A 25,457-nucleotide genomic window follows, 5' to 3' on the forward strand; every position below is an offset into this window, starting at 1 on the left:
GCCTTCCTTTCTTTCTCCATGCTGTGTTCCCCTCTGACAGTTCCTCACCAACCGCTGCCTCTGCTAGACCTTACTAGCACCCCTCACTCACTCCTGTACTGCCCTGTGAGGCCCTGAAAAGCCACTTTCCTCATGTGACTGACTATGGGGAGGCTACACCAAATCCTCTCTCGTTACTGATCATGCAGGGCCTAGTAGACTACAGTGGTTTGAAGAAGAATGGCTCCATAGGCTCATATATTTGAAGGCCTGGTCTTTAGGGAGTAGTGCTACTTGAGAGAGATTAGGAGGTGTGGCCTTTTTGGAATAGGTGTGGCCTTGTTGGAGGAAGTATGTGGCTGGGGGTGGGCTTTGGAGTTTCAAAAGTTCAGATCAGTCCCAGTGTCTCTCTTTAGCTGCCCGAGGACCCAGTTGTAGAACCCTTAGCAACCTTTCCAGAACCATGTTTGCCTGTGTGCCACCATGCTTCCCACCACGGTAATAATGGATGAAACCTCTGAAGCTATAAGCCAGCCCCAAATAAATGCTTTCCTTTATGAGCTGCTGTGGTCTTGGCGTCTGTTCACAACAATAGCCAGTGACTAAGACATAGACAGGATGTGGGAAAGCCTCCAGCCAAGACCTTGGGGGCCCTACAGTGTTAAAACCTGTTCTACACAGCGTCAGACAAGCCAACCAGAGCTGATTACCACACAGTTGATCCCCAACACAAGAAGATTGGTGTGGTGGCTCCGGTGCCTCCCGCAGCCCCACAGGGACCACAGTGGGATGCTCACCCAAGCTGTCCATCATGGCATCCAGCACAGTGGAGGCAGCCACGGAAATCCCAGAGTTCTTAGCGTTGAGGTTGTCTGTGACCGCAGTGATGAGGGAGAGCAGCATGGGATGTATGCTGTCTTTCAGGAGCGGAACCATCTGCGCAAGGGACTCCAGGGCCCACTGGCCCACTTTCTTGTTGGGATCCTGAAGTCTTGGGGTAAAAGCATCAAAGACCTATTGAGGGGAGAAAAAAATCAAGAGTTCATGGGAACTCAGGCTTGGCAGGAGTTGGCTGGGACCCCTTCTGCATCCCTGAAAGGGGTCCCCAGACCTGTACTAGCACATTCGCAAGGAAGAAGAGCTCAGCTCCTCAAAGGGGGAACAGGCAAAAAGGGACAGACGTGTGCTGAGCGTTCTCCATGTGTTAATCATCCAGAGCACTAGGGTAGGCCCTCTTCGCTGTCTCACACTGAAGACCTTAGCCACCGTGTTGCTGCTGTGATGACCCTTTCCCATTAACAGTGAAGGCTCATGGAGTCTCTTCAGATCACGTAGCAAGGAGGGAACCTGACTCAGCCTGGGTTTCCACCTGCCTGTCAACATCACTCCAAATGTGTTCATCCTATTACCCAGTCTGTCCATCATTTCTGTTCCAGCCACTGTCCAGCCACGGGCTCTGATGCCAGATATTATGCAGATAACTAACTGAATGTAACACAAGATCTTGACCACAGCGCCCTCTCTGGCAGAGGGGCTGAAGTCAAGCAGGAAATCTCCAAGCATTCTAACTGTGCTCAACATCCAGCCACAGCCAACTTGTCATTTGACATTACAAAGACCACAGGAAAAGTGAGTGCACATCCCCTCCAAACTAGTTCAGAGCTCTCCAGGTTGAACTGGCACTCACAGGGAGAGATCAGGGAGGATGGGGGGTGGGGTGCTCACCTGGACGAGGTTGGCAGCAATGAGCTCTGGCTTGGCCTTGCAGTATTCAAGGAGCTTCCCAATGCCTTCCATCCGAGCCAGGAACTCCTTGGCCTCCAGCAGCCTGGTCAGCTCCCGTAGCTGCTCTGCCATCTCCACACCACCACGCATGGAGGAGCGTAGCCCCATCAGCCGTGGGCCATTGGGGCCAAGCCTAGGTGGAAGCAGGACCTGAGCCCTGGGGAAGAGCCCAGGGGATGAACACAGCTCTCATCTCAAGCTACATCCCCCCGCCAGGTAAGGCAGAAACAGTGGTGTCTCTACAGCTTCGTCCAAACCCTGCCTCTCTTCTGAACGCTGCTTGGGGACACTGTACTTGGGAACTGTGGGCATCTCTTTTCCTCAAAGAGCAACAAGCAAAGCTCTCTCCAATTTTCCCCTCTCTTTTCTGAGGACATGTAAAGAATTGGAGGTGGGGAAGATAAGTGAGCATGTGCTGTGGAAAGACGACCATTGCAAGTGTTGGGAGAGAGGGGATCCTGAGGACAGAACCCTGGGTCTCGTGCACACCAGACAACTATTCTACCACAGAGAAGCACAGCCTGGCTACCAGCCCCACTACTGTATATTTAACCTAAGACTAAGGAAAGATTCAAGATTCTGGAGGCCATCACATTCTACCCTGCTAGGTTTGCATTTCATGCCTCTGGTTAGCTAGGCTCTCATACTCCTCCAGGAACAGAAAGCATTTGGATCGCATGTCCATCAGAACCTAGACTGTTCAGCCATCGTGAGAGAAGCTCCACATACGATTCCTACCTCCCACACTTAGTTCAAAACCAGGGTCTCTGAGTTCCTGTCCCATAACCAGGTCCCGCCCATCATTTGTCTGCTCCTGCATCTCACATTCTTGCCTACTGAAAACCAAGAGCTGTGTTTGGGTCCTGAGAACAAAGAGATGAGAGACACAGTCTTTGCCTTAAATATCTCACAGTGGATGGGATACAGAGGTATGAAGAACAAGGACAGCTGCCTACTCTGGAGAGATTGGGGCACAGTGCCAGAGAATGTCAGAGGGGAAGGTAACAGGCAAGCTGTGTCTTGTAGAATCAACAGGCAAGTTCTAGGTGTTTGGGATAAGCAAAAACAGAATGTGGCAGAGAAAGAAAATATGAGTGTGGGAAGGGTGGGGGCTAATTCAGTCTACAAAGGAAGAGGAGGAGAGTACAGGATATCACGGAAGAGCTGGGCAGGACCTTCCCAGACATCCCACTATGGTCAGCTGGGATCCTCACAGGACCCAACAGAAGGGTTTATAAAGTAGAGAACTCCTGCCTCATTTTTAAATGTTCCCAGTACACATCCTCCAGCCCTCAAGCCAGGTCTTCTTGTTTGCCCGTGTCCAGCTCTGCCTAAGGACTAGTCCCAGGCTGACCAATCTAGTTGCTAATGAACATGTTGATCTAAGTGAACAAAGAGATGCTGAGCCTATACAGAGAGCCTGGCCAATACAGAAGTGCATTCCCTCAGTCAAGACTACCCGACTCAGCATCTCTGGCAGATGCTGACAAGCCAGGATTTGGTCTGTCTAAGATGTGAGAAAGGAAATGTATCCTACAAATCCACTATTATACATGCAAACCCAGCTAGGTTTCAGATATGTCCCAGACCACAATCAATCCCATGGGTCATAAAACACCCTTGGCAGCTTTAGCCATGGGGCCCCAGAGACACAAGAACAACCATACCCCTCCTGAGTAGGCAATCCGTTCTCACACACCACCAAACTCTTCAACACTTTGCGGCCTTTGGCAGATGGAAGTTCACGATTGTCTTGTATTCCCTTGAGAAACAGACACAGAACGTAAGCCAAAGGGGGGTAGTTTGACATTCCAGCATAAAGCATAACAAGATGGAAAATCCTTCCACCTGGGAGCACCCCCAAGTCTGGAGCCCTGGAAGTAGCTGGGCAGAGACCAAGATCTCCACTCAAGACAAAAGGGAAGAGGGACCCAAGGAGCTTGAGACACATAGGGGCAGAGAGAAGGCACAACCGTAACCCTGAGTGATGGTGGAATGGAAGGTTCTGGAACCCCGACTCATCCTCCGACCTACATGAGGGCTTCAGCCACTTGAGCTCCACTAGCTCACCCGCTGTCTGATGGCCGCCATGACTTTCCGGAGGTCATGAGACGGGAGAGACTGCTTCAGAAATGCATCAAACTTTGCATTTGCCATCAAGATATTCACCATCTTCCGGCCATAAAACCTGCCACCGGGGAAAGAACAAATGAAGAAACGGCCATGGAGAGGCCCAATAAATTCTCTCTACAGCTTTACACAACTTTCCCAATTATAGCAGGAGACGTTTGCTTCTTCTAATTAGGAAAGCAATCCCTACCCAGTTAAAAATTAGATTCATAAAAGAATAAACATCATCCATAATGCCATTACCAAGAGGAAATCACTATTAAATTTTTATATATTTTCTTAGTCTTTTTTTCTAGGCATTTACATTTTAATAGATAGTATAATACATGAGCAACTCACAAGCTTTTTTGCTTTCTTATTAATCATCTTCCCAGGCTATGTAATATTCTTCATATACACATTTTTTTCAAGATTTTCTAGAATTTATGAATATATGTATATGTCTAGGTGTATTGTGTACAGGTACCCACAGGGTCCAAAACAGGATGTCAGAGCTCCCGGAATTATGGGTGGTTATAAGTTGTACAATGCAGGTACAGGGAATCATATCTGAGTTCTCTGGAAGACCTCACAGACATACCTAGCCACAACCTACCCGAGTCACAAGCCAGACAATATTGGCGACTCTGGCCATGGACATTAAGAGCAGCTATACCCTCCCTCACTGGAAAAGTGGCCTTAACCACTAAGCCATCTCTCCAGCCCCATTATCTTTTAATAGCTATCCATTATAGCTATTTATCCAATATAGCCAATATCTATATAGTTATCTATCCAATAGCAGAATACTTAATATCCTTCCGCATGCCTATCAGAAGTGTTGGTAAGTGTCATGGCATTTCATTTGTATTTTAATAAATAAAGCTTGCCTGAAGATCGGAAAAGTAAAACAGCCCCACTGGCCAGCCTTACAGACCAGACAGCAATGACACACACCTTTAATCCCAGTAGCCACAATGACACACACCTTTAATGCCACTTGCCACACTAGCTTGCCATAGAAACCAGGTGGTAGTAGTGAACACCCTTAATCCCAACCCTAGAGAGAATTATAAGAAGGGAGGAGACAGCTCTCAGACACAGTCTTATTCTAAGATTACTGGGAGCAGGGTCACCATTTTCGCACTGAGGTCAAGGTAAGAGCCAGTGACTGGCTGCTTTGCTTTTCTGGTCTTCAGGTTGAACCCCAATATCTCTCACTGAGTATTTATTAATTGTTCTTCAGGTAAGTTTTTTCACCTGGTTTGGGACACTTAAAAATCTGGGGAAGGGTATAGGAGGGAGCAGTCAGCTCTCTACCAGGTGAAAAGCGCTGGCCGGGTAAGAAAATCTCAGCTTGGGTTTGGGATTCAACAGAGGAGTGTGAGTTCACTCATAGGACAGGACTAGGAGAAAGGGGAGGGGCATTCTAAAGTCTACAACACGGTCTAACACACAGCCGGATATGGTTGAAGACTATGAGGCTGAAAGAATGCAGAGAATGGGGTAAGCTGTGTTTAGGGCGATGTGAAGGAATTGGGCTTTGGCCAAGAGGCCACAGGAAGCTGAGGAATGGCCAAATGGTCATGTTAGTCAAAGCCTCTCCAGGCAATAAAGGTATCTATTGCCTATAACTCCAGCTTCAAGGGATTCAACATTTCTTTTAAATCTCATGGTCATCCCATCACAGACACACACAAAAATAAATAAATAAATAAATAAATAAATAAATAAATAAATAAATAATCTTTTAACTCTAGGCAGGAAATGAGTGGCAGCAGGGCAAGATCAGGAGCTTAGGGACCTGTTAGGAGGCCACTGTCCAAGACCAGGCAAGAGATGAAGTCCAAATGAGCGACCAAATGAGGATAAGATGAGGGCAGTCAAGTTCAAGACATGATGAAGGGGCTGAAACTGCAGGATTACAGAGCTGGCTGGAGATGGAGTAGAAAGCACCTAGAATGATCATAGCCACCCGACCTGAGACTCTACTCATAAAACCCACACTTTTTGATTTTCCACTAAGGAAAACAGGGGCGAGAAAATGCTAGCAGCTTCCCTGTGTTTGCTGCCACTGCCCCATGTGTGAAGGCTACCAGAGGAGCAAAGGTCACATCATTGTGGTCTTCTCCCTCCTCTGGGTGACACTCTTGCTTTGCAGGAAAACATGGCCTCATTCTTTCAACATGATGTCTTGCTTCCCTGATGTCTCCTGGCTGTCCTGTTGCTCTATGTAACTTTGGTTTCAGTGCCAAGTGACAGTATGGCCCCGCTAAGGGAAACAGGAACTAACTCAACATTCTCCGAACAGTACCCGAAGGGACTTCTGGAAACAAATCCCACAGTCAACAAGCAAGGGAAAGTTCCTTGCATCATTCCTACAGGCCAAACTCTAATCCCCAGTTTATGCAATGAAACTCTAAGAGGCAAGGAGAAGCAGGAAGTCCAGTGACTCCAGAAACCCGGGTACTTTAAGGGAAAAAGAAATGTAGTTGGTGCCATCTGATGAGGGATTCGGAAGGTATTAGGTCTTGATTTCCAACCCTCTCAACAACCACAGACAACCCCAAGCCTTCTACTGCAATACACTTCATTTCAATAAATGGTGCCCCCAATGACCCCAACGTTCAGTGTAAAAACTAAAAGTAACCCTTGATGTGTCTTTGAAACCCTCCCTGTCCATATCCTGAAGGTTCTGCCTTCAAAACAGACCTAATGCCCAACCCACCTCCTGGGCCCAGCCTCCAGTACCTCCTGCCAGGATTCTGGACTAGCCATCTGTCTGTGGCCATATGGAAAACAAAACCATTAAGAAGAAAGAAACTCTGAAACAATGGTGAGGTGTCACCTTCTCCCATTAGAGCCATTAAAGGGGAAGGAGGGAGGGAGGAAAAGGTGAATATTGCCAGTCATTGGCCAGACCAAGAGGGAGGCAGCACCTCAGGCATCGGGAAGGTCCTCAGGGGAGGCACTCTGGGTTACCCAGCATCACCCCTGGAGAGTGGATGTCAGTGCTGTACTGGGTTTATTCCAGAAGATTCCCACTCAGCAAACAAAGAAGCCACAGGCGACACCCTGCACAGTGGGAGTACGGGAGAAGGGTGGGTACTTCAGCTTTCCAGGGAACGGGGAGGTGTGGACAGTTCATATGACCAACACACCACCTCAGCTCCACTGACTCAGGGGAATGGGACATCTAGAGCCTGGTGACCTAAGTCCCCTGATCATGCTCCCCATCCTCTGAGATAAAGGCATTAGACTTCACATCCAAACACACAGTGTCAACATCCAAGAAAGCAGTCAACGGCTCCCCAACTCTGCCTGTGGGAGACAATCAGCCCCCAACACACTTTAAAACTCTCTAGAACTCTCCCATTACACAGCCTAAAATCCCAGCTTTTGACCTTGGCCTCCAAGGTCCTTCACGATCTGAGCCTGTCTACCATGCGCTAGTGTCTCACTCAGCCTGGCCATTGTTTTCCTTGTCCAAGATGTTTCCCTGGGGTCTCTATTCTGCTTCCTTTGCCTGGATTGCATGCTCAGAGCCTCGGAGAGTGGACTCCATCAACTTATCCCTGCCAGCTATCCCGGGCCTCAGCCTCAAGTCTCTCCCCTGCATTCTCCACTCCATTGTGTTGGCTTTTTAAAAACTTTTGTGTCCTTTACCTATAATCTAAAATGCTCATATATATACACATATATATATACATATATATACATATATGTATATATATGTGTGTATATATATATACATACATATATGTGTGTATATATATATATATTGCTTGTTGTGTGTCTTCCTCAACAAGAAGGCAAGCTTCAACGCAACAGAAGCTTAATTTTCTCTATTCATTTTCACATCCATACTCAACAAAGCTCTCAATAAACACTCTTGCAAAAAAAAATGGCTGAACAGTCTGAGGTTGGCAATGGGCACAAAGAATAGAGGAAATAGAAGGTAAGAAAGAGCAGTCTCTGACCACTGCCTAGACAAGCTGGCCATTATTCCCGGAGGGAAGAGAGAACACAACTAGAAACAGAGGATGCAGCCTCCAGTCACCTGATCATCCCTCTGCTAAACCCCGAGGACTCTGAGCTATGGGGCCAGGACCTGACCAGTGGCTTGTTACCTTGGCCACAGCTGGTCCTGAATCCTGTCCTACCTGGTGTCTTGGTTAGAGTCTTGTGCCAACCTCACCAGGTTGTGCACCAGCATGTCTGTGTTGTCTCTGGAGCCTGAGAGCAGCTTCTCGGCGCCGATCTGCTCCAGGACGGCAGAGAGATGCTTGGCAGTACATTTCCGGACTAAGGGGTTCCGATGGCTGAAAGGAAACACAATCGTGGCCAAGAGGTTGGTCACAGCCCCAGACTAACACACACGCAGGTCTGTAATTGCAGACTGTAAACCCATGTTCATGGCAGCCATGACTTTAAACCAGTCCTGTGGTGACAGGGGTGGTCTTTAAGTGGCAGCTCCCAGCGACAGGGCTAAAGTTGACCACAGCATTAATGGAAGTAAGAAGAGCAGCTGCACAGAGTCACATGACAGAAACACCATTTTCAGGGCATCCATGAGCCCAAGCATTTCTTCTGTCGCACACACGCATGTTACCACCGTTCTTCCACCTAGGGAAGCCCTTCCCAATCAATGTCTCCTCTTCCTTCCCTCGTCCCACAGGCAGAATTAGATGCTCACCCTGAGCTGGCACCTGTTTGATCCCTGGTAAGTACAGCAGTGCTCTTGTATTCCCCCACCCAGCCAACTCAGGCTGCCAGCTCCCTGGAATTGGGTACCATGCCATCTTGGTTGTGTCTCCCAGACTCCTGCGGATGCTAAGCACTTGCATGATGCTTAGTGACAGTGGGATACACTTGGTCATTTAACAGGTGCAACCCGACCTCTGGTGGAAGAAAGCCATCCAAGTGTTGCCTCTTTCAAGTAAGGCTCATGTGTCCACAGACTACCAGGCTGTACCGCCATGCTCCGCACAGAAGCGCACAGTGCCCCACTGCTGTGGACATAAAGGGGAACATCCGGGTTCTTCCTACTCAGTGTGACCTGTGAGTCTATACCTTGGCATCACATAAGCAAGGTCCCCCGGAGACTTAAACATATAAGGCCTGTTCTTGGCGTCTTGAGGACAGGCCTCCCTGGTACAGTGATCAATGGTCACACCCCCTATGTCAGGCACCAGACTGGGCTCATCTTATCCACCATCTCCCAACAACCCCAAGTTGCCAATGTCATCATACTGCAGCAAGGGAAGTTGAGGCAAAGAGGAAAACCTAGAAAAGGCACCATTTCCCCAAGTTCATTCAGCCACAGCCAGTGTTTGGTAATGCTGGGGAAAGCAGGCACTATCCTGCATGCTTATTATGAAGCTATTCATTGATTCCTCACAACCACTTCCGGGGAGAGACGCCATTATTCTCTTCATCAGCTGAAGTAGCAAATGCCCAGAGAGGTAATGTGGTGATGTAAGGAGCGAATCTAAGTGATCTGGCCCAGAAGCAGGTCGTGCTTTGCAGCAGTTGCTGACTGGTACAACAGCCAGGGTGTGCTGGCAGGTGCAGCCAGCCCTGGGAAGACTGAGAAGCTCCTGTCTCCATGTGATGATTGACTTACAGGAGCAGGGAGGTGTTTTGCCCTATGGGAGGAAGGGCTTGGGAAATGCCTTTGGTTTTGCTTTAGATTTGGTTTAGACTTAAGGGGAGGTAAGTCTGGCTCTAACAGTAGCCCATTGCCTCCCTCCTGAGAGATGCCAGTTTGGGCCCTGGCTCTTCTTGCTTGTCCATGTTTCCGCAGAAAGAAACACTGCTCCCCTGAGAGGGACAGGAGCCCCCAGGGAACCGCTGAGGCTGCTTCTACAGCCCTGTCTCCCAAGCGTTGCCATGACCACCAAGCAGAACAACATCACCCTTCTCCTTCCACCCACACTTATCCGTTTTCCCCAGCCTAGCCTACGAAAGAAAGCAGGAGCCCATGGGATACAGGGTTTTGCTCCCTCTGCTAAATGTGTGAGGTGCTTTCTGTGAAGCCTTAACATGGATGCCTTAGCAAGCTGACCCGGGCAACCCAAGAGAACCTCTACAAACACAGTTTCTGCTTCCTCTTTCCCCATCCCTTCCTCCCCTTCTTCTCTGCTCACTCCATATGCCTAGGCCTCTACCCTGACACACACAAACACACACACACACACAGAGAGAGAGAAAGAGAGAGAGAGAGAGAGAGAGAGAGTGAGAGAGAGAGAGAGAGAGAGAGAACACATACTAGACACCCGCAGATGTGAGAGCCACCAGTGCACGGGCAGGGGTCACATTTTCCACCATGGCACCCAAAGCCCTGTTGGCTGCCCGCTGGATGAACTCGCTGGTGTTTCCCATCTTCTGCAGAAGGCACCGGGCAATCTCCTCAGCCTCCTGGTCCATGCTCTTCTTCATAGACCGGAAGAGGTCTCCCAGGGTGCTGATGGCGAGGCGAGATACCTTGGAGCGGAGGTTGGTGACCTTGGAGAGAAAGGAGAAGGGGGCTTCCAGGACAAATGTACCTTCCCAAGGGCTCTGAGCACACTATGTGGCCTCTCTGCTGGCCTCTTCACTTATGCCAAGGCCCTGTCATCCTTTGTCACAGTAGAAAAGGAAACCTTTTCAGTATCTTTGGGCAGAATGGTCTTATTTTGTTATGATAATAATACCCCCCACTTTATCATCATCCCAACCAGTATTTCCATTTTTAATATTATCTGAAATTTGTACATTTGCTTTAAGTTTGAAATTTTCCCCCTACATCCATATTGTGAACACTTTCTCCCCAGTTGTTAGGGCTATTTTAGGACAATGGGAACTTTCAGGAGGTAGAGCCTAGGGGCACTAGAGACAGTCCTTTGACTGTTCTAGCCCCGGCCCCTATTCCCACTGGGCATTCTGTTAGTTGTCCTTGCCATTGTGTGAACAAGCTGTGCCATCCACTCCCAACCCCATGCCTAGAAATATTCTCACTTGCCATCCCTTCCCTGCCATGACAGGCTGAAATCCCCCTGAAACCAGAAACCAAAATCTTTCCTCCCTTAGGTTGCTCCTCTCAAGTGATTTACAGAAATGACCTTGCCCCTCACACTCACTCTGCAGAGGAAGAAACCAACCCTCCATCACATGATACAGTCCCTCCAAGAGTCAACACAGCGTCCTCTGTATTCATAACCGTCCCACCCTTGCTAGAGCAGTCGGTTCCCAAGGGTGTAGACTAGCCTCTACAGGCAGGGATCGAGCTCACATTACTGGCTCTCAGGGTAGGACCTCGGCTGAGATCCAGGCCTTGGGAAACACTACAGCAGCCCTGAGAGTGAGGATAAACCCAGAGTAAACACTCCATCCCTCTTTAGACATCGCAAGTACAGAAGACGTTGGACAGAGACAAATGGGAACACAGGACTCCAAACACTTCGACCTCCAAAGATTACACGATTGCAGATAAAGAAAGCCTGGGTCTCAGGGCTGGTTAGGGACCTCCTTCCTCAGTGGCTGGAGGCTGATGGATAAGCAGAGATGACCATACTCCAGAGAGCCACCGTCTCTCATGGCTGGGCTGTGACTCACCTGAACCATTGTGCTGGGAAGCGGGTATGACTAGGGGACGTGGCAAAGTACAGAAACTGTGGGGAGGCCTCACCTCCGCCGTCACTGCCAAGGACACATCATGCAGCCGGGTACCGAGGACCTCCGAGTGACAAGCTGCCAGGCGCTGGATGCTCGCCAGGCCCTTCTCCTTCATTTGCCTGAGAAGCAAGGCCAGGCCTGTCACAGGAGGGGAGGAGGGAGGAGTCCTGTTTCTCTGCAGACAACCCCCAGCAGGGTGTGATTTCACAGCCTCAGAAGCAGGGTTTCTAAGGGTGACAACCCCCAGGTTTGAGAGCCCAGCAGGTCAATACAAGCTGGCTTATGGGCTCTAGGCTGACCCTCCACTCTGGCCACCCAGGACCTGTTAGGGTCTTTGACATAAGACAGACAATGCCAGGAAGTTGCTTAAAATGAGGCCTGCAGATCGGAAGGCTCCTGCAAGTGTCCTGGGCCACTGCTTCACTAGTGACTAAGAGCACAGTCTCATTTGCATAGTGGGAGGACACTCAGATTAAACTTGATTTAGATGGGGATATATCTTTGTTAGGAGGATGCTTTCCTAGCATGTGTAAGGCCCAACACCACATAGACTGCACACGGTGGCACATGCCTGTCACCCCTGCACTCAGAAGGCAGAGGCAGAAGGATCAGAAGTTCAAGGTTATTCTCAGAGAGTTCAAGGACAGTCTGGATTACATGAGACCCTGTTTTAAAACATAAATTAATAAACTTGATGTAGAGGAATAAAGTTGTGACTTTTCTTGGTCTCTTTGTTCTGTAGTCAAAGTCCTACTGGTCATGCCTGGCTCTCACATGTCACAGAACAATACACGGGCTCATTTGGAAGGGCCAGGGCATGTACAAGAAGTTAGCGACGTCACACATATGAACCTACATATGTGCATACACACACCTGCACGTCTGCATGCGTACACACACACACACACACACACACACACACCTTCCATAGCAGCAGACCCTAGGGGTAAAGCAGAGTGAAGTGGGGGGCCAGGAGCTCTTCTGTAGCCCTCCTAACCACCCCCCCAGTCCAAGCCACAGGGCATACAATGAAGGTATCTCCTCACCAGTCATTGCTGTTGAGGCACTGGAGAGCGTCTGTCAGCCCCAGCTCCGGGTTCGAGAAGGGCCTCAACTCCCTGAAGGCTCGAAGGTCCACCTCCTCCTCCTCTTCCTCCCATTCAGGAGAGCCCAGGGTAAGGACAGCGGGTAGCGAGTTAGCTGCATTGGAGGAAGAGAGACAGCAAGCTTCACCCGGGAGGACAGAGAAGATGGAGGAGAGAGACTCCTAATTCTCAGACACAGCCTGACATTCAGTGCAGCCCCACACACAAAGGGGGAGGAGCCTAGAGGTGGTGAAGTCAACATCTGTGCCTCAGTTGCCCTAACTTTACACCTACTGCTCACATCAGTGCCAACTGTGTTACCTTAGGGACACACTGGCTGCTGGGCGTCCTGTGGAAGGCCTCTGAGCCTGTGCCTCTCCTCCAGCTCTTCCCGACCTTGGCTGGGATATGGCACAATGAGCTGTTGAAAGGCTCCCTGCCCACTTGATAGCATTTTAAGCTCACGCTCATCCCTGAACCGCTATTCCGTTCCTCCAAGCATCCCTCCTCTCGTGAGAGCGCCTGAGCATGGAAGTACTCCCACAGACTGCTGAAGGAAGGCAGGCGGCAGTGAAAAGATGAGGGAGAATATCACCTGCGGGGTCAGGATGTGGTCGCACTTTCAAAGGCTGAGAGAAAACGGGGACAAAAATGGCTGGCATGTAGATGTTTGCCTAGCATTTGTGGGGCTCTTGGCCCACTCAACACACGCATATACAGAGAGACAGAGAGACAGACAGACAGACAGACAGACAGACAGACGACAGACAGACACAGAGAAACACAGACAAAGAACAGAACATGTTTTCTTTCTTGGGAATAGATAGATGCTAGAATCACACATAAAGCTCCTCCATCACACAGCCGACACTGAGCTCTCTCCACCGTGTCTCCCATCTTGGATAGTTCTGCTGCGAGGGTTACCTGGTTCCCCTCCCACAGAATGACTTTCACTATAGTACACTCTCCTGCATGTGTGTATGTAAGAGTGTGTATGTGAGTGAGCGTGTGTGTGTGTGTGTGTGTGTGAGAGAGAGAGAGAGAGAGAGAGAGAGAGAGAGAGAGAGAGAGAGAGTTTTACTGGAGATTGAACCTTCCAACACGCCAGTCAAGAACTATAACACTGAGCTATATTACCAGTCCCCTCTTTACTTTTTATCTCTAGACAAGGTCTCATTAAATCACCCAGGCTGGCCTTGAACTCATTCTGCAGCCCAGCCTGGCCTTGCGCATTCAATCTTCTTACCTCAGCCTTCCGGGTATCTGTTGATATAGTCCTGCACCACCAATAGTACAAATAGCCAGCCTTCTACTACCCGCCCAGCCTCCACACCATTCTCCAACATCATTTAACGCCCACCTAGATTTTAAAACACATACTTGCACATAGAAAACACATTCAGACCCTCAAGGTCCTGCAGAGGTCACTTCAGCTTCTAGCCTACAGGGTTTGTCTTGATTTTGTCTAGGCTGTCTCTCTCCTACCAACTTCTCTACAATACTCTTGAGTATGCCTTCCCACTAGTGGCCCAGGAATTTCCATTCACTGCGTGCCCGCACCACACACATGCACGCACGCCACACACTGAGGGGGGGAAAAGCGAGAGAGAGAGAGACGAGAGGAAGAGAGAGAGAGGAGAGAGAGAGGATGAGAGAGATAGATGAGAAGGAGAGAGGAGATGAAGAGAGAGGAGAGGGAGAGAGAGAGATGGAGAGAGAGAGAGAGGAGAGAGGAAGAGAGAAGAGAGAGAGAGAAGAATTGAAGGAAATGCAGGTGAGGCTGATCCTCCAGGCACCTGGTCTCCGTGAGACAAGGCTGGAATCTCACAAAGTTTACCAGCTGTGAAGACAACCAAGTTTCCAGTCCTGAGATTCCATCATTTTCAGACCGGCCCAAAAACAAGGCTCAGCTGTAACTGATAAAGCAGCTTAAGTGACTCTCCCATGACTGTCAGGGAGGGAAGAGTAAGAGGATTCAGACTCAGCTTCCAGGGAGGTCAAAGACGTTGCCGTTTCCTAATCATCTGCTCACAAGCCTGAGTAGCTTCAACAACGAGACAGTAGCAGACCCTACTGTCTCAGCAAGACTCAGCAGCCCAAGGCTCAGGCTGGTGGCCGCCATCGCTGTGGGTGGCTTTGAGGCTTGGGCTCTCCAGTCTGCTTATCTACAAAGTGAGTGGGGAGGGCGAGACAGATCACGTTCGCGATTCATTCTCTCTTCACACACAACCCAGGCCACGGGGCACACAGGGGATGTACTTGAGGAGGGCATCTGCTAACCCCAGTGCATCCTCTCCCTCATGAGAGACAGACAGACAGACAGAACAGACAGACAGGACAGACAGACAGACAGCACAGAGATAGAGACAGAAAGATAAAGCTGGGCCTTGCGCATCTAATCAAACACGGTACCACTAAGCTAAAGCCTGACTAGCCAAGCGCATCTCCTAATACCTAAAATTTTAGTCTCGTTTGAACTCTCCTTCGAATCAAGCCTCTTTCTCAATCCTAAACCGAGTTTACTTTAAAGGAAATTTTCGGTCACAGTAAACTAGTACTCGCTTGTGACTGACCACTGTGTTTTATAATAAAACTGGAATCATCTTTAAAGGCCCCAACTATGAAATTTCAGCTTCTGGAGCCTCGAACCTCGGTGTGGATCTCTTTGTTAAAACAAAAGCCAAGAACTAAAACAAAGGCCAGCAACGCTACACACACCTGTGACCCTAGCACCTGAGAGAGCAGGGTACAAAGATCAAAGGTGAAATGGCAAGACCCATCACACAGTGATAACAATAAAGGCTTTCTATTCGACACAAGTGAAAAGATACAGAGAAGGAGAAGAGAAGTCAAAAGTGTTATAATACCAGAGCTCTCGCTTGAGCCGCCCATCATTACGTGACAGAAAACGGAAATCTGAATCAGAATTATTAATGTCAACCTTTACTTTAAAAAAAAAAAAGCAAGAGCCGGGCGGTGGTGGCGCACGCCTTTAATCCCAGCACTCGGGAGACAGAGGCAGGCGGATCTCTGAGTTCGAGGCCAGCCTGGTCTACAAGAGCTAGCTCCAGGACAGGCTCTAGAAACTTCAGGGAAACCCTGTCTCGAAAAAACAAAAAAAAAAAAAAAAAAAAAAAAAAAAAAAAAAAAAAAAAGCAAGGCTCCTTTGAAAGTGGGACACAGCTCCCCCTGGTTCCTTGGCACCTTCCCTGAGATGTCCTTGCAACATCTACAGATTCCTTGGTCCTAGCCAGCCCCATAAAGTCCCAAACCGTATGAAGTCACAGGCAGGCCTCCAAGATCTTCCCTGGGAAGTCGTTCCTTGCCGCATCTTTGGTTCTCATATAGTGATGACTTCTCTCAGACTCAACACTAGGCTGGTAGAACTGCCTAGTCATCTTCTTGCTGGATGAGCCATCATGGGCCCCCCTAGCCTGGCCCATGGATAATTATGAGCCCCAGAACACTGTCTCTCTTAGTAAGACGAACAAGACAAAGGTAGCCAAGGTCTCCCTGGCCACACCTCAGAGCGCCCAGAGACTGCCCAAATAGAGGTTAAGTCCACCTGATGCATGGCGGGCAAAGCTAGGCTCCTGCTTGCTGACAGGGATGCTGGGCAGGGAGGGCTCGGTTGGCCCGCTTCCTCAAGAGGACTCCGACATTATTTCTGCGTGGGCTGCTCAGCCCAGTGGGCACAGACATGGTTCCACTGCCCCGTAAAGGAAGGAGGCCTGTGAGGGAAAAAAATCCTACACTAAGGAGGTCCTCCACCTCCCTGGCATCAAGTTTCTGTGATCAGCAGGTGACAAGGGAGGAGACATGATTCCCTATCCGTCTCAGGATGGGGACGGGAGGAGATAAAGGTAGCCCCTCTTTGGAAGGTTGAGAACCCAGGAGGCTTTCCCAGTGGAGACATCCACCTAGTGCCACCGTACTCACTCACACCCATGGCACCGGTACTACACCCAGGGTATGGGTACTCCAACCAAGGCACCAGTACAACCCACCCAGGGCACTGGTACACCCACCCAGAGCATGGGTACTCACACCAGGGCATGGGTACTCACACCCAGGGCATGGGTACTCATACCCAGGGCACCGGTACACACAGCCGGGGCACGGGGTACTCCACCCAGGGCACCGGTACTTACCCCACTCAGGGCACCAGTACTCACACCCAGAACATTAGTACCTTCCTTTGCTGAAGTTCTCAATGTGCCTAAGCCCTGGGAAGCCAGTTCCTGCTCCCGTTCTGGCTCCTTTGTCCTCCGAAGCAGCTCCATCTCCTTCATCTGCTTCAGCAGCGCATCTTTTCCTGGGCCGACTAGAAATGGTGAATTGGACCTTGGAACAAGGTCAAGGAGATGTCTATTAACCTTGGGAACACAACCTGTCTTTCTATACCTTCATCCATCCAGGGAACGGGACACAGTTAGATCCTAGTCCCCTGGGAGTTTCACGGCAGGGGTGGGATGCAGATAAACAGTCGACTTGTCTGTAAAGTCCAATGAGATTGGCTAGGAGAAAGTACAGCAACAGAGATGGCTTTGACATCAGCGAAGGAAAACAAAAGTCGTAGCTATGAGACCCCCCTGCAGGATGAAATTTAAGTGGAAACAAAAGGAAGAGAGACAGCAGAGCAGAGTTTGGAGGAGAAAAAGGGTTTTTAGCAGAATAATAGGAAGTCCCTGAGTCTGGGGTTGTGCCTGGCACAGCGGGAGCTCAAGACTTTAAGTGACCTCTATGCCCTTCCAAGGAAAAGCCATAAACTTTGTCGTGAGCCCTAAAATCCAGTTGTGAGATGTAGCCTGCCACCTCTTGAGCAGAAAGTATGGCAGGATCCAACTTTCAGGAAAGGAGTTTCTCCAAAAGCTGGATGTCAGAAACATTTTATCTTTTTTTTTTTTTTTTTTTTTTTTTGGTTTTTCGAGACAGGGTTTCTTCTGTAGGTTTTGGAGACCGTCCAGAACTAGCTCTTGTAGCCAGTTGGCCTCGAACTCACAGAGATCTGCCTGCCTCTGCCTCCCGAGTGCTGGGATTAAAGGAGTGCCACCACCGCCCGGCAGAAACACTTTATCTTTTTAAATAGCTGAATTCTTAAGAAGTTGTAAAAATGGAGCCAGGTTTGGCGCACACGCCTTTAATCCCAGCAGCACTCGGGAGGCCGAGGCAGGTGGATCTCTGAGTTCAAGGCCAGCCTGGTCTACAAAGAGAGTTACAGAAACACACCCCAAAGCTACAGAGAAACCACTGTCTCAAAAAAATAAATAAGATGGGCTGGAGAGATGGCTCAGAGGTTAAGAGCACTGAACTGCTCTTCAGAGGTCCTGAGGTTCAATTCCCAGCAACCACATGGTGACTCACAGGACCATCTGGTAATGAGATCTACTGCCCTCTTCTGGCATGCAAGCGTACATGGAAGGAATATTGTATACATAATAAATAAATAAATCTTAAAAAATAAATAAATAAAATAAAATAGGGAGAAAGAGGAGAGGAAGAGAAGTTAAAAATGGACCTGGAATTTGGGGCCTAGGCAGCTAGGAATTGTCATTTGCTGGGTTGGCACCCTGTGGGGTCTAGTATTCAGAAGTAGGCACCGTAAGCTCTGAACCTAATTAGATATTTAAGTAGCAATGCTGGAGGTAGGCAGAGGTGTGGTTAAACTTTGAGAGTCTTTAGCCTGCTGTGCTTTGACACAGCTTTGGGCGCCATGGACTGCAGCGCATACTCTGGATAATTAAGTAGCCCAGAGCCCGAAGGACTGAACCCTGGTCCTCGGTGTCTACAGGTCAGGAAAATGGGGAGTGTGTACAAAGGAGGAGCTGAGCTGTCCATCATTTTCCTACACCTTCTTTCTCAGGTGGGAATTTTCTAGGTGGAAAATTGAAGAGGGACATGTCACAACGGAGTCAAAAGATGGCGCAAGGCAGAAGAGGATTGAGATAGGGCATTTGGGACCTCAGTGGGGCGATGGGTAGGGAGGCTACCAGACTGGAGTGTGCTCAGGAGAAAACAGGTGTGTTGGGGGGGCAGGGGTTGTGGTGCTAAGATGAAAAGGCTAAGGGAGAGCCATTGGGATGCCGGGTGATCTGGACTCGGGGAGAATGCTACTGATACAAGGAAGTGGCCAAGGGCTAATGCTTGGGTGTTGGTGGAAAAGAGCCGGAACAGGAGATGGTTGGTGAGCCAGCGGGACCTTGGAGCTGGGATAATATGATGGGGACAGAACAACTGATCATGCCCAGGCCTGTGGAATGACTACGGAGTGAGTGGCTGCATTAGGCTGAAGAATAAGTCATGTCACATAGACTTTTCAATAGCCACCCCTGTTAGAGCCTGGCCCATCGTGTTTGCCAGCGAGGTATCTCAGGCTGTAAGACAGCACCTGCTCAGGGCAGGCCTTTCATGTCCGGTATTCAGAGCTGAGCTGCCGTACGCTGTTTCAAAGGACAAACAGGAGGATCCCACAACAACGACTCTGTAAATTCGACTAAATTCATCTCAGTCAGGGAAGAGAAGCCACCTCCTCCTGAAGGTCACCTTCCAAGTGTGAGGTATTTGTCAGCCTGTCAAGTGCAGCTTGGGCCCTTGAGCCTCTGAGTCAGCTGCCTCGGGGCTGCTATCTTGGGGGTCAGTTCAAATTACTCAGCCTGGGTTCACCTAAGCTTTCCTGTGCTCTTCCCCACATCCCGCTCCCTCCCAGCCCACATGCGACCTTCTTCCTGCTCTCCCTTCCATCCGCATTCTCCCCTGTTCCCAATCCCAACCTCATTCCTCAGCTCCCCCTCCCCCCACCCCACTCCACTTCTACATCCCCACCAGCTTAGCCCCGCACAGCAGATTTTAGAAGGATGCTTGCATCCAGCCATTTGACCTCGGCTTCATTCTCCTGTCACTTCTCTGGTACCTTGGCGCCAGACTCCTGGTCTTCTCTGCTCACCAGGGAGTGGGCTTCTTTGGCAATCGCTGGAGGAGAGCCATTGTTGGAGTAGAGGCAGACTGTGATGAAGCCAGAGACTTAGGGGGGTCTTCAGTAGACTTGGCTTTGACCCCTAGGACCAAAGGCTTTGGCTCTGAGAAGCAAGAGCGGAGATAGAGCTGAGGACCGTAGTGTGGGTTGTCCATGGGTCCCTGACCCTTGACTGTACAAGGCCTCATTCCTCGGTTCTTCTGGCCCACACTTCCCTAATGGGGAAGTCAGGTAGCATTGCCTGGGATGTCAAGGATCACATCATTTCCCATTCACTCATTCCCCTCCCTCCTTCATTCATTCAAAAAGCAAGCCATGAATATTTTATTCTAAGTGGAGAGAGCGGGAAAACAGAGTCAAATAAAACAACGCCTGTCAAACCTTTATGCCACTCCGCAGAGTCAGAGGGGTCAGAGAATTTTTTGAAAACTAGACCAACACTCTCACTTCACAGATGGAAAAAATGAGGCCAGGCAAACTTCATTTCCAAATGCCAGTTCCATAGAGTCTCACAGTCACTCTATATTTTCCCAACCAATTGATTTAAAGGTACATTTTTTTTCTTAAATAGAGCAGAATAGGGATGGAATCCTTCACTTTCTCCTGCCCTCTAAAATGTGGTCATTGTCACCTTGAGAGCGCAGCTAACCAGGGTTCATTGGTACTGAGACTGCCATCTGGGGGTGCTCAGGACTGGAAAGACACAGCATTTTGTGTCTGTGTTTCTCCACATCTCTTTGGTCACCAGTTCCTCTGCCTTACCCATGTCTTCATGAAGACATACGGGGTGTCATGTGCACCACTCAGGTACCCCAGGAGCATCCACACACTGAGCCAGGGAGACAGGAGACATTGAGGTGTCCCTGCCAGGCCCGCTTCACAGGCCTAGGTCAGTGTCCTCTCCCAGAGTGCCCTGGACAACAACAGCCTGTCCTTGCTGAGCTGATTAGTCAGGGACCTGCCATGAAGTCAGTCACCCTCCTGCCCATTAGCCCAGCAGCCTGAGCTCAGAGTGCCCCTCCTAGGCTGTGGCCTCTTTTCCTGGCCCTAATCACTCTCCAGCCATGGTGGCAGCTCCTCTTCACCCCCATACCCTCTCCAAGGCGGTTCAGCAGCCCTGAAGGGATGGCCTTTTCCTCCCCCTCCCTCTCTCCCTACTCCCAAAAAGCTGCCCTTACCCCACTTCCACCCTGGGGTTGGCCCTGCTCCCCTGACCCTTAAATCTACTGAGCACACTGCATGAGGTTTGCGAGAGATGGTTTAATGTCTCCCTCTGCCCCGTGAGGATATCAGTATATGTTTGATACAGTATCAGTTCCACTCTGCCTCTGTACAATCCCCAATGCAGTTCTGCTTTGCAGGTTGCATTTCAGGCTCTGAGAGCAGTACTGTGAGCTCAGTGAGCCTCAAAGTGGCCTGGACCAAACTACTCAGCCAGTTCACCTGATTTATCAAAAAGCAACAGCACATCCCTTGTCTGGACTGTCATGAGCTATATGAACTCGTGTGTGTCTGGTGCTTGGTAGACCAGAGTCCCTGATACAGGCTGTCACTATTGCCACACTGTCACCAGTGTGGTGGCATAGTCCCCATCTGTCTGTGAAATGAGGGGTCCTCAGATCTCCGCTGGTCTAATCCCATAACCCAGCCCATGGAGGCAAAGACGTGGAAACAAGATGAGAGCTCATGGGAACACGTACCCAGAGAGGAAGGGGTCTTCCTCCAGAGGCCCATTCTCGCCAGTCAACCTTAAAGTGAGAGAGGAAAAGAACCATATGAGACCAGAGACACTGGGGGCAAGAAGGTGGGGAGACAGTTGAGATGGGACAGAGATGGGGCTGGTTCCCCTGCCACAATGGCAGGGGCTGTGGGAGAGTCTCATTTTATGGTGTACGACTTTGGTCTCTGCTGCCTTCGTTTAACTCTGTGACGCTGTGTTACTGTGCCTGACTAAAACACTGGATCATCTAATAAAGAGATGAATGGTCAATAGCGAGGCAGGAGAAAGGATGGGAGGGACAGACAGGGAATATAAATAGGAGAAAGCAGAAAGGAGAGAGGAGCAGGAGAAGGAAAGGACATCAGGGCCAGTCACCCAGCAAGCCACGGAGAAAGAAGTAAAGTAAGGTATACAGAAATAGAGAGAGAGTAAAAGCCCAGAGGAAAAAGGTAGATGGAATAATTTAAGATAAGACAAGCTGGCCAGAAACAAGCCAGCTAAAACTGGTCATTCATAACTAAGAATAAGCCTCCGTGTGTGATTGTAAGTTGGGTGGCAGACCCCCCAAAAAGCCAAAAGAGTAAAACACTGCACAACAAGGAGATAGAGCTCCTTACACAAAGACTGGACTGGCTGATTATCCACCGGGCCAGGCTGGAGTCCAGGTACAGTGCTAGGCCGTTCCCTGGCTGTGCAATCATCTGTTTCCTAGGTAACAGCATCCCACACGAAAACTGCTGTCTTAAACTAGACCCACGTCTTTGACTCTAACCTGGGACAGAGGACCTAGGACATCCCCCCCTCTCAGCTCCTGCCACAGCCCCTGCCTTGGCCTAGGCCTCATGGCAAGTGTTGTAGCTGCTAAGTCATCTCTCCTCCTCCCCACTGCTCATGACACTTTTTCAAAAATGTACGTATATGTTGTACATGCCTGTTTGTATCAGTGTTTCGCTGTGGGGGTGCATACATGGGATGTGCAAGTGTGTGCAGGTGCATACATGGAAGGTGCACGTACAAGGTGTATGCATGTGTGTGCATGTGCCTGGAGGCTCAAGGCTGATGCTGAGTGTCTCCCTCCATCGCTCCCTACCTTACATTTAGAGGCAGGGTCTCTCACTGAACCAGGACTCACCACTTCAGCTAGTGTGGCTGCCCAGCTTGCTCTGAGGGTTCCCTCTCCACCTCTCACACCCTGCGGTCATAGCATGGGCCACGATGCCACAGATTTCATGTGGTTCTAAGGACCCAGCTCTCACGACTACACCACAAATGTTTATCTGCTAAGTTATCTCCCCAGCCTCACAGTGGCCTCCTAAAGTCAGAGCTTATCTGATCCCCACACCTAAGAGCTTTTGATGACAGCCTACGTGTTCAAGACAGGGGTTGCAACCCTCGGAGGGCACTCCCAGGCCTATCTCATGCACAGTGTCTTCGTAGCTTCCCAAACACCACAGTCATTCCTCCCTGTGTATCTTTTCTCCTCATCTCGTGCTGGCCTCAAAATTCCTCCAAGAAATGACCCCAGCTTGACTGAGATGCTTTTCTAGTTGGGGCTTCCCAACACGGCGGGCAGCCCTTCTGCTTCACCTCCAGTCTCGATGGACTTGGACTCAATGATGTGCACACAAATCTCTCTCATCCCAAAGACTTAGTCACCCTGGTTTCCAAAGCACCTAGCAGATTGTAGGCACTTAATAGTTTTTAAGTAGATAAATGATCAGGTGGGTAAATGGATGAAAGAATTAATGAAGTGGCAATAGAATGATTTTCCCATCCATTTGCTAGACAAGCCCTTACAGAAAGGACAGCGTAAGGCAGGTGTTTTTATTTTATTCATTCATCCATTCATTCATTCATTCATTTGGGTTTTAGAGACAGGGTTTCTCTGTGTAGCTTTGGAGCCTGTCCTGGAACTCACTCTGTAGTCCAGGCTGGCCTTGAACTCACTGAGATCCACCTACAGCAGGTGTTTTCTATGTGACTAATTTGTGCCAGGCACCAAGCTTAACATCACAGGCTTTGGAGATATGCCCTTGTCCTATAAAGTGCCAAGTTAAGAATAGGATGAGGTTTAAACAAGACAAAATAAATAAAACGAATAACAATAAAAAGAAACAAAATCAATTTAAATAGCCAAGATGTGTTAGTCAATCCAATGAAACAATGGAAAGGAGGTGGGGGTGGATACGCACTCTGTGTCATATGGACAAAGCAGAGGTGCCCACTTCCTGTCCTGGCCAACCGTGAAAGCCAGCTGAGGCCGGGCCCTAAGGACAGTGCTATCATGAAGGACAAAAGAGTGCCACGTAGGAGTGAGTCTCGGGGCCGGGAATCAGCACACCCCACCACAGCGTGAGAGGACCCTGTATGGAGAACAGGAGGGGGGTGAGGGGCTCCCCGAGGTCAAACCAAGCAGGCTCCTCTCAGAGCTAGCAAAGGGTGCAGGAAGGAGAAGGTTGTACAAGGATTGGCTGCATGGGGGGGGGGGGGGGGAAAACAGGTGAGGCTGGACAAGCAAGGGCTGGGAGATGGCAGGTCAGGACCTTTGGGGTGTCACTATGAAGCAGCTGTAAGTGCAATGTGTGTGGGGGGGAATGACAGGGACAAGAACCAGGTGGGAGCTTCTGTGCATCCTCTTGTTGTAAGAGAGGTATGGGGAGGGCACTCAGTGAGGGACCAGGGCACAGGAAGCCACAGTCCAGACTGCTGAAGGTGCCAGCAAAGGGCAGCTTCTCCACGAAAGGGCAATCTGGGGAAGCACAAGGTGCCTCGTGTTGCCATGGTAATATGCAATCTCCCTTTTCCCCCTACTTCCTCTAATGATGACCAGCATCTGCCAAAGGAACCAAAGGTTCTCAGGGAGAGTGTGGGTCTCCAGGGTGAGGCCATCTCCCAGGGCCCTTGTTCCTGGAGGCATGGGCTCCAGAAAAAAATCAGGAATTCTGAGGATGAGTAATTTAAGTGACAGATGAAAGGGAACATGTAAAAGAAGACATAAATGTAAAACCAGAGGGAAGAGGAAGGAGAGAAAGTCGAGGGTTGGCCACAGTTCAAAAGATATGACAGAGTTAAGTCATGACACGGGAGAAGGACTTGGGCAGAGCAAGGACTCCACCATTATCGCTGCAGAGAGGAGGGGAGTCTGACGAAGGGGAATGTCCCACAGTAAGGAAGGCTCATCCGGAGGAGCAGGTGAGCAGCCGGTGAAAGTGGAAATGGAGGAGTGCTCCCACCCAAGAGCGCGTGCACAAACACGTTCTCTCATCTCAGAGAGGCTGGAGAGAGATGGGGCTGTGGGTGTACAGGGGAGAAAGTAGCGCAGGAGACAGGAGATCAAGGAAGGCAGAGAGAAGTGGGAGATCCTGGCCATCATCCAAAGATGTGGAAGGAAGATACGACCAACTCTATGGAGTGGTTTAAGTGAGAAAATGTCCCCCGTAGTCTCGGCATTTGAACACTTGGTCCAGAGTGGGTGGCCATATTTGGATTGGTTTAGAAGGTGCGGCCTTGCTGGAGGAACTATGCCATTTGAGGGCAGACTTTGGGGTTTCAAAAGCTTCAAGCTATTCCCAGGGCTCATGCTCTGCTTCCTGCTCAAGAATCAAGATGTGAGCGCTCAGCATCCTGTGCCACCATGTCCCATGCTTCCCCGCCACAGCAGACTCTTCCTCACTGGAACTATAATTCCAAATAAACTCTTCCTTCTAGAACTTGCCCTGGTCCTGTGGTGTTTTATCATAGCAGTAGAAAAGTAAACTAATACACCATACTAGGAGAGCCAGGCTCATGGCCAGCGAGCATACACACGTATGTTCAGACACATACACTCACATGTGTGTGTACCTACTCACACACACACACACAACATGATCACAGACATACACTCAAAGACATGTGGTATGTGAATTCCTGCCCACTCGCTCTGACTGTCTGGGATGGCCACTGCATGCTGAGAGTCATTTAGAAGGCTCTGCCTGGTTTTGGTTTGCTTTTTTACAAGAAGATTCATAGTAACTCAGAGCCTCTGTCCCAACTGTTTCTTGGTACGAAGAGACCCTCTTTAAGTCCAAAAGTTTCATGGAAAACCCATATGCTCACACATAAGCACACACAAACATGCACACCTTCATATACATGATAATGGTGTTGG

At 49.6% G+C, this 25,457-nt stretch overlaps 1 protein-coding gene across 1 annotated transcript in view; it reads right to left on the reverse strand.

Moving 5' to 3' along the window:
- Nucleotides 1-25,457, reverse strand: part of Togaram2 (TOG array regulator of axonemal microtubules 2) — a 44,852-nt gene that overhangs the window by 13,745 nt on the left and 5,650 nt on the right. Inside the window, 15 exon segments of the mRNA XM_038319361.1 lie at nt 777-993; nt 1,705-1,849; nt 3,438-3,526; nt 3,835-3,952; nt 8,037-8,195; nt 10,145-10,380; nt 11,543-11,648; nt 12,576-12,729; nt 16,180-16,237; nt 16,239-16,345; nt 16,807-16,915; nt 16,918-16,938; nt 19,492-19,593; nt 19,596-19,688; nt 21,284-21,335. Of these exon segments, the coding sequence (XP_038175289.1) occupies nt 777-993; nt 1,705-1,849; nt 3,438-3,526; nt 3,835-3,952; nt 8,037-8,195; nt 10,145-10,380; nt 11,543-11,648; nt 12,576-12,729; nt 16,180-16,237; nt 16,239-16,345; nt 16,807-16,915; nt 16,918-16,938; nt 19,492-19,593; nt 19,596-19,688; nt 21,284-21,335 (1,766 nt within the window).

Source organism: Arvicola amphibius, chromosome 2 (genome assembly GCF_903992535.2).
Source record: "Arvicola amphibius chromosome 2, mArvAmp1.2, whole genome shotgun sequence".
Taxonomy (NCBI): domain Eukaryota; kingdom Metazoa; phylum Chordata; class Mammalia; order Rodentia; family Cricetidae; genus Arvicola; species Arvicola amphibius.